The sequence below is a fragment of the Engraulis encrasicolus genome, chromosome 24, assembly GCF_034702125.1.
Source record: "Engraulis encrasicolus isolate BLACKSEA-1 chromosome 24, IST_EnEncr_1.0, whole genome shotgun sequence".
Taxonomy (NCBI): Eukaryota; Metazoa; Chordata; class Actinopteri; order Clupeiformes; family Engraulidae; genus Engraulis; species Engraulis encrasicolus.
This window is the reverse complement of record NC_085880.1, coordinates 15,162,510-15,172,294: the sequence shown is the minus strand read 5'-3', so window position 1 is coordinate 15,172,294 and position 9,785 is coordinate 15,162,510. Positions and strand designations below refer to the sequence as shown.

The following is a 9,785-nucleotide window of genomic DNA, read 5'->3' as shown; positions in this document are numbered from 1 at the left end:
CCTACCTCATCTCTCTGGCCTCTTCTTTACATGCATATGTAACCACCGCTAGGGTTTTGTGAGCTCTGACTGCCGTAGTGAAGTCAAAGATAATCGATAAAGTAAAGGGACGATTCATAGGAGATTGGATGGAGTTTAAAAGAAAATCATACCTAAAAAAAGGGAGAGGGCTGGAGGGCTGCGGCGTTCAAGTGGTAAAACTGGTGGTGGTTTGAAGGTGCTCTTTGGCCAAGACGTAGAAAATATATTTTTTTAAAAGGCAGGACGCCAAGGCACTCTTCTTAGATAAAACCGCTATATCATAGAGGCTAGTTCATGTTTGAATTTAAATAATTAAAAATGCTGCCACTGCCAACATGTTTTGGCCCGCTACAGGGCCTTCATCAGGGCAGTGATTCACCTTGTGCCCTGATGAAGGCCACTTTGATGCATTGGTGACTCCTACGACTTACCTTGGTCTACCATATTGAAAATCTTTGAGTATATGGGTGCATTCCAATATGCAGACTTCTTTCCTCCCCTTGTGCTTGTGGCCTTGCATTTTGCTGACCCCCGCCTCCATAGAGAAAACGATTAAAGCGCCGTCAGCCTAGCCAAAACAATGTTTGGGGGACTGTTCTTCATTCACCATCCTGATTGCAAATGAGGAAATGACATTGCAAGATACAGAATTAATTTTCTGTCGTCGTTGACGTCATCACAAGGCCACAAGCAGGCAAGGGAGGACGGGAGTCCTCATATTAGAAAGAACCCTCTGTGAGAGAGATATTGAGGAGTCATGTCCTGGTTGAACCACACGGGGGAGCTACAGAGGTGGAGTTCATTGAATGCATTAAGGATATAATACCAGGCAAGGCAAGGCAATTTTATTTGTATAGTGCATTTCATACATAAATGCAATTCAATGTGCTGTACAGTAAAGTAAGATAAAAATCATGTAAATTTAAAATAACATGGAAAAAAAACAAACAAAAAAAACAAGGCATGGCAGGTGAAGAATAAAAAGTAAAGATAAAAGCAAGAAATAAGGAAAAGGAAACAAAATACATAACAGCATCAAAAACATGTTGATCTCTAAGAGAAGGCATCAGAGAAAAGCTTTGTTTTAAGTCTGGTCTTGAAACTATCAACAGTAGGGGCGTTTTTCACTTCCTCTGGAAGCTGATTTCAGAGCTTTGAAGCATAGTAGCTAAAGGCTGCCTCCCCACGCTTTGTTTTGATAGTAGGTAAAACCAGCAAGTTTTCCTTCATAGACCTTAGATGCCTAGTTGGTGTGTACAGCTGAAACATATCCAGTATGTAGCTGGGCCCCAACCCATTTAATGATTTGAACACAAGTAGTAAAGCCTTAAAGTAGATTCTATAGCTTACTGGGAGCCAATGCAGGGACCTTATAACTGGTGTAATGTGATCAAATCTTCTTGTTCTTGTAAGAACACTTGCAGCTGCATTTTGGATACGTTGAAGCTGTTTGATAGTCTTCTTTGGAAGACGATTAGACATCTGCTTGTGAAGGTAGGCTTTGTTCATGGTGTCTGTGATGTAGCCTAGCCTACTTTGATCCACTTGTGTTTACTTTTGAACTGTGGCTCATGTTATAATGTTCTACCTTAGCATTCCGGATGAACCAGCTACAAGACTTGTGCCCAGTATACTACAGCCACCAGGTAACTTATACATTTACTGTTGCCCCGGTTTTGCCCGTGCCAGTAGTAAATTGTTTCCAATGCCGCGCCGTGAACATGCCGTCATGTGTTAACCCTTTCCTTCCCTGTGCCTTCCAGGCTGGGAAGCACGAAGCCCATGGGCTAGGGTGGGGGACGCCGCCGTCTTTTTCCCTAGCTTTGTTTTATGTCTTTGTTTTGTTTTAATGACTACGAGGTCACGTTGATTGAGGCAGGTTAGTAACTTGTTCCGGTGTACTGTCTTGAGATGGCTGGCTCTGGTCATGCACCTCTCAGGTAAGAGGTGGGTCACCAGAGACCAGTCAGTCAGGGGTTTGTATTACCGTGTCTAGTGTTAACTATTGTAGTGAGGTTGGGAAATTGCTGAGTAATCCCCAAGATGCTTAATTCGTAGACATCTCCTCATTGTGAACCTATCTTGTGTGCAGTGTTATTTTTTCAGTAGGGCGTTTGGTTTAGGCCTATTTATTTTCTTGTGTTTGGTTTTCCTTATTTTTTGTATTTTCAGTTTGCTGTGTTTGGTTCACAGTATGGCGAATAGGCCAACTATAAATAAAACTAACTATAAATTATTATTGTAGTACTCAGTGTTTGCCTACTTCAGCCTACTCTTGGTTGCACAGTAATCACACAGGCTTTGTTACAGTTGATGTTATACTTCACTGTCTGAAGTGCTCTATGAATGCCAGGTGAACTACCTGCACTTACTGAACGTGAGTTCTAAAAGAAGAGAATAAAAAAATTGTATGTGTAACAGCTGTGCTTTGTCATCTAGAACCTATCGGAGAAAATTGTTTCATCTGGTTTGTCTCACCCTCTAACGAGACTGGCGTAGTAACCTTTTAAAACCTGATTGAGTAAAAGTCTGAAATCTTTGTAACCACCACTCTGCTACATTTGACGTAGTCGGCTATGGATGACCTGTGAGGCACAGCTGTTGGTTAGAGCTCGTAGTTTTCCACTTTTTTTCTTTTGGTTGTTTTACTGGGGAAGGACGGCGGCTGCCCCCTTCGGCAGGCGACGTCGCAGCTGACACCCGGTGTTCAAGATGATCGAGCTGGCGGAGATACAGGAGATGGCGGCGCGCAACCAGCGGCAGCTGGATCTGCTGTCACAGTGGGTCGAGGCTCATCCACAGTCTCCACGGTCGCCAGTCAAGTGCTGGAGGTGCCAACAGCCAGGGCACCTGGAACGAGAGTGTGACGGGCCACGGGTTCCCCGTCATGGGCGACCCTCTCCGGCAGTTCCACCAGTAGCGCATTCAGGCCGACTGAGAACCGTGCCGGTGCCCGTTCCCGCACCTGATCGCGAACCGGCCGTCGTGTTCACGCCACAGATTTTAGCGTTCGCGAACCGCAAAATACTAGGTTTTTCTCCGCGAACCGTGACGACAGCGTGGCCGTCAGCAGGTTCATCCGGGTAACACAGTCACGTGCGGAAAAAGTTCAGTGCCCGAGCGGCTCGCAGATAAGCACTTTAGTGCCTAATGCAACTGGTGCCGGCACCGGCACCGGCTCCATTCTGGTTGGCCTGAAAGCCCTACAGGAGGTGACCGGCGGGGCTCTCCTCGTCAGCCGACCAGAGAGTCAGCAGCTACGGGACTGAATAGCCACAGCCCGGTCGGATGCCGGCCGTCTCCTCCTACCCAATCTCCAATTGGTTGCACAGTAATCACACAGGCTTTGTTACAGTTGATGTTATACTTCACTGTCTGAAGTGATCTATGAATGCCAGGTCAACTACCTGCACTTACTGAACAGGAGTTCTAAAAGAAGAGAATAAAAAGAATTGTATGTGTAACAGCTGTGTCCTCCTTTGTCATCTAGAACCTGTCGGGGAAAATTGTGTTTTAACATCTGGGTTGTCTCACCCTTTAACGAGACTGGCGTAGTCACCTTTTAAAACCTGATTGAATAAAAGTCCGAAATCTTGGTAACCATCACTCTGCTACACTGACATATGTGCTATGCGATTGAATGACATTAACAAGTGTTGTCGATAGTTATTACACAATGATTTTTCTGCACTTGAAATATTGTTGACATGCCAGTTGCGTACATGGTCGCCATGCTGATGATTCAAATGTTGTCAGCTCTGTAACTCATTATACTTACGCACAAGATCAACGTAAAAAAAATCTCGACCTGTCATTCCGTCACCGAGAGTTCAGGCCCATTTTCCCTGAGTTTAACGTCGGGATTCTCTGAATTTCCGAGATTTTGAACGCACCATTATTACTCTATACTGTATATCAATAATGTATGTTTGACATTCCTGATGTAGAGACTTCAGTGTTTGGATCTTCAGAGTTCAAAGCCAGGAGGGACTCAAATAGGACATGGCAAGAACACATTTTAGGACTCCAATATTAGGACATTGACAAAGCTGGTGCAAAGGTCTGAAACTTTATTGGGTTCCGTTGAAGAATGCTCCCAAAAAGTGACTGACACACACACACACACACACACACACACACACACACACACACACACACACACACACACACACACACACACACACACACACACACACACACACATCAGAACAGACACACACACACACACACACAAACAATGTTGGTCAAATAAAGGCTTTCACAATAACAGACCCAAACTCTCTCTGATCTCTGATATAATCATTTCCCCAAATTATCATGAAAACACACAGACACACACACACACACACCTGTTCACATACTCTTCAGTGTCACCTGTGATTAGATACTATGTATTATAAATCTTTTTATATCATTTTATAAATCTGTATTATTATGTAGTATTTATAAATCTGGATCTTTTCATATTTTACAATAAAATCTGTTTCGACCCCCCCACCCCCAGATACAGTGCCAACAAAGAACTTTGCGTCTCTCTCTCTCAAAGACACACAGTTTTGCAGAAGATATGCAGTGCATTCTAGGACACACACACACACACACACAGTATACAGTACTTGTCTTGCTATCTTTGTGAGGACCTTCCATTGACTCCAATGCATTTTACTAGTGTTAGGATGGGTTAGGGTTAGGGCCAGTGAGTGCATTTGAAATAATACAGCACACTAACACATCCACACCACATGGGGGCACTGACTACCTTTTGGAGCTCCGAGCCTTTAAGAAGTAGTGGAAGTCATCTTGGAGGGGAAGCGGGATAGTCACTTGGAAAAAGGTTCGGAAAGGCTCGGAAGACAGAGTTATCCGACCTCACGGTCACTGCTTGTACTGGTCCAGGGGTCTCAGAAGGTAAGCTCAGTTGCCCTTACACAGCATCCAGGCATTTAGAATCACACATGCTGACTACCACGTTTGCTGCACACATTCTTAGACTCAGGAAAGTTCAGTTTAGGGTTTCTTTTAGGAGGTTATACCTGTAACTTCATTATACTAGCATTCAAAACTAGTGAATGCTAAACTGTGCCCTGACCAGGGTTGCCAGATGAGGCTGATGATTTCCAGCCCAAAAAATGTTCAAAACCCGCCTTGAAGCTCAAAATCCCGCCGAATTCTATTGATTTCTATGGCAAAAATTGGACGGTTTTTTTTCTGCTAAATGGCATTTTTACCCGGACGCGCCCATCCTAAGCAGCCCAATTGGGCGGGAAACAGCCCAATCTGGCAACACTGGCCCTGACCAAACCAGTCCCTAACCCTAACCTGTCAGTAAACAAATGTTTTTGCACCCCCCCTCCCCCCCATCAACAACAAAACTACAGTGTTTCCTTCTTGGGACCATGGTACAGGTCCCAACTTGGTCATCATGTCCTAATATGGTACTGTAGGTGTTTTTACAGTCCAAACAAGGTAGCAAAACAAGTACACACACACACACACACACACACAGTGCTAAAGTGGGTAGAGCAGTGCAGTTATTGCTCATTATTATTGATGACACACCTCTGACAGACAGATCCCCCCCACACACACACACAAAACCCTGACTTGCTAAGCTTATACGTTGAGTCATAAAAAGCACCCCCCTCCCCCAACGCACAAATACACACACACACAGCCAACAGTGCGTGTGTGTGTGTGTGTGTGTACAACTGGTACCGTATAGAAAAGGCGTATTGTCATGCAGTGAGTAGACAAACATGCAAACAAACAGGGGCCCCATGCTTCAGAACACACACACACACACACACACACACACACACACACACCTTAGTTAGACTAACTCCGCTACAAATTCCCGACCCGCCCCATAACCCCACACCCCCCTAAAAATGGCCAGTGTTCCGCCATCTTGGAGGTGATGATGTCACATGCTGTTTCTCTGGTGGTGATGATGTTGCACGTTGACGGTGCGGGTGGCAGTGAGGCAGACCTGACAACCAGGTTTCTATCAACACACACACAAACACACACGCACATTGTTTATAGACAAGAGGAGTAATGGTCAATGATTATGGTCATCAGTATTGCACTCTAATAAACGCACAAAGCTAGACAAAAAGTTATTCACCAACTCTTTCCCTCTCTCTCTCTCTCTCTCTCTCTCTCTCTCTCTCTCTCTCTCTCTCTCTCTCTCTCTCTCTCTCTCTCTCTCTCTCTCTCTCTCTCTCTCTCTCTCTCATGCAGCTGTCCAGCAGCTGGGACCCGTCTAGTCTCTAGATATCTTATTCCTAACACACACACACACACACACACACACACACAGTGTGTTCCAGTATGTGAACACATAGATACAGGAGCTAGGACTAGCTGCTGGAGTAGTTAGTAGGTTAGTCGGTAGGCTTCAAACCAGGTGTTAAATTGGGCCAAGGTGTTGCATTATAACACATTAAAAGCAGTTTTCACGCTTTTCAGACATAAAAAAAAGCAAATTTAACTCCTGATTCTAACCCTCTATACACACAGCTGACACATTGGAGCGTGCCTTACGTGTATGTTTCCACCATCATAGTTTTCTAAATGTTCAGTGAAAACAAATCTGTGACGTGAGAACAGTTGGATTATTGGTCTGCGGGAACATAGGACTGAACATCATACATAAGTGGGACGGACAATGTTAAGATTGGAACACACACACACACACATTATAGTAGGCCCATAGACAGTCGCATCCTGAGTTGCATGTGTTTGAATGTTTGTTTGTTTGTTTGCTATGGCTTCTTTTGTAAACAACTGGAGAAACATGATGATGCCTGACATCACAAGAGGGGTGACTAAGCACTAGGGTGGCCATCTCCGTGACAGTAAAAAGGAGGACGTATTTTTTTTGGATGGGGTCTGGGGTTCCTCCCCCAGAAAATGTTGTATTTCTTAGATGCAATTTCATGCCTCATTGTAATCAATTAGGCGTCCAGCTTGATGCTGTGCGGACGCCGGACAAGGTATTAAAAAGACGGATGGTCCGTCCTAAAGACGGACGTCTGGCCACCCTACAAAGCACGCACACACTGACACACACACACACACAAGCACACATGCGCATGCACACACACACCTTAGAAAATTCAGTTGAGGCAATATCAACGCCCTCTGACTTGCAGTGTCCATAGTAACCGTACTCATGGCAACAGATTTCACAGTAGCTGTTAGAGTTGCCAACTGTCAATGAAAAAAATACGGGACACTTTGTTGCGGGGGTCTAGGGGCTCTCCCCCAGAACATTTTGTATTTCTTAGATGTAATTTCCTGCATTTTAACGTCCTGTGTCCTGTTTCAGCTCAATATGGAACCCGTACTTTTCTTTCTGATTATGGGACAATTCTGTATTTCAAGGGACAGTTGGCAACCCTACCTAGTTACTGTTGTCATAGTCACTGTTGTCATAGTCACTGTTGTCCTAGCCACAGTCCTCATGCCGCCCGTCGTCATGCAGCAGTCGTGCTGAGTGGGAACCCTGTTGCCGTGGATACCAAAGCTTCAGGGATCTGCAATGTCTTCAGTCATCGTCATCTTCCCCTGTGTGTGTGTGTGTGTGTGTGTGTGTGTGTGTGTGTGTGTGTGTGTGTGTGTGTGTGCGTACGCGTCATTGTCAACATCGCAGGGTGACAACCCTGTGTATGTGTGTGTGTGTGTGTGTGTGTGTGGTTGTCAACATCACAGGGTGACAACCCTGTGTGTGTGTGTGTGTGTGTGTGTGTGTGTGTGTGTGTGTGTGTGTGTGTGTGTGTGTGTGTGTGTGTGTGTGTGTGTGTCGTTGTCACAGGACCCTGTGTCACATTCCAAAGTGTGTCTCTGCCCCCCAGACTCCAGTCTAAGGGACGGTAGCTCTCAGAGTGCGTTGTTGAGTGTTAGTAAAGCTCCCTCCCATAGGCCAAGCCCCAGGAAAGATATGCCAAAGACGTGCTAGAGGCCCAGCCGTGGCTAAAACGGTAGGGCACTGCAATGTTACACTGCGGACCCGGGTTCGATTCTGGGCTGAGGTCATTTTCCGGTCCTCCCCCGTCTCTGTCTCTGACTCATTTGCTCATTCACCATCTTCACTGTACTGGCCTAATAATAAAAAGCCCCCCCCCCCCAAAAATAAAATAAAAAACACATGCTTTTACAGTATCTCTCTTGGTCTGTCTCCAGGGTTATAAATTAAGTTTTTCTCATGACAAGTCAATTTGGCTAGTAGGTATTCAGTCTTAGGGATACATACGCTCATCACAAGTCAATGAGTTGATCTTTTCCTACCAGCATTTGGCCACTTGCCGGTGTGATGGCAGGTGTTAACCCGTTAAAACACGCCGTTATACATTTGTTGTAACCAGAATGGCAATGACCGAGTCAAAGTGCATTACTAAAGCCCCTGTGTTATGTCATAGTAGAGTAGTACTATGGTATTATTAACCTTTCAATGACTATTACAGCGTGCCTCAGATGATACGGCGTGCATTAAGGGGCTACTCTAAGAGCGCTGTCTGCCTCCTTCCCACCCCAGAGTTTGTTCTGAGGTCCCGGGTTCGTGACCGGGCCAAGACCATGGTTAAGGTCGGTCCTAGGGTCGGCCCAACCGGGCAATTGACTGGGGCGACACCCGTGAGGGAGGGGGGGCCCATTGCTAAACTCTGCCCCTGAGGACTTCGTGAAAATCGCCAGTTAGCGCTATTAACATGTTATTTCTGTCCTATTGCCACACTATTGCAATAATAACATGGCATTAGCAATTATTGGTGTTCTTTCTTCTTTTTCTCGATTTTGCTGTCTTTTCTCGCGGAGGTGGACCATGGTTGTGGGCAGGGCAACAAAGGGGGTGTCGCCCGGGGTGCCAGTTATTGTACGAACACTATTGACCTTGGTTACGTGTGTCACGTGTATATCACCATTCTTATCCCAGATCCACACTAGAGCGTGGCGTGGCGGCAGCGAGAAGACAGCCGAGTATCGGACGGTGTGTTCTATCCGGCCTTTCATACCGACAGCGTCGGCGTGCACGGCCAGTCCTGTTCAAGCCAAAGCTAGTTTGCTACTTTGCCATTCATTTCAACAGGACACCGCCGGCCCCTGCTGTCCAAATTACGCTCAAGTTCTATTTTCCAAATACTACCGCCGTGTTAGTGTGGAAGTACAGATCTGTTTCCATGTATTTTCGCCACCGCCGGTACAAAAAACGATTCGGTCCCGTCCTGCTTCTGAAATAGGCCTTAGTGGTACGTAGTAGATCACAGGACCAACCGAGTGTTTGTCCACCATCCAGACTTCAGAGTGTGTGAATCCAATGCACTGACAGTAGACTGTGTGTATCTCCTTTTCAAATATCCAAGTGTGTGTGCGTGACAGCCACTCAAGCAGCAGGGTGTGTGTGTGTGTGTATGTCGACCGTTCAGACAGTAGATTGTATCCAGTGTATGTCAGAGGCTCAAAAAGCAGTATGTATGTGACATCAATGAGTGTATCGACCATTCAGACAGCAGTGTGTGTGTCTGTGTGTGTGTGTAGCTTTAAAACCCGAGTGTATGTATTCACTCTGAGATCAGTGTGTGTGTGTGTGTGTGTGTGTGAGTCAGACTATATGTTTTTGGAATGTGTTAACTGTGTGTGTGTGTGTGTGTGTGTGTGTGTGTGTGTGTGTGTGTGTGTGTGTGTGTGTGTGTGTGTGTGTGTGTGTGTGTGTGTGTGTGTGTGTGTGGTATGAGTCCAGCTCTCTGCCTCCCTCTGCTGGTAGC

General features: G+C 45.8%; 1 protein-coding gene across 1 annotated transcript in view; it reads right to left on the bottom strand.

The window, feature by feature from the left end:
* Window positions 1-9,757: 9,757 nt before the first annotated feature.
* The window catches only part of LOC134441689 (metal transporter CNNM1), a 34,171-nt gene continuing 34,143 nt past the window's right edge, over window positions 9,758-9,785 (bottom strand). The window contains exon 15 of the mRNA XM_063192083.1: window positions 9,758-9,785. This exon is cut by the window's right edge and continues 52 nt beyond it. Coding sequence (XP_063048153.1) covers window position 9,785 — 1 coding nt within the window. The 3' untranslated portion in view covers window positions 9,758-9,784.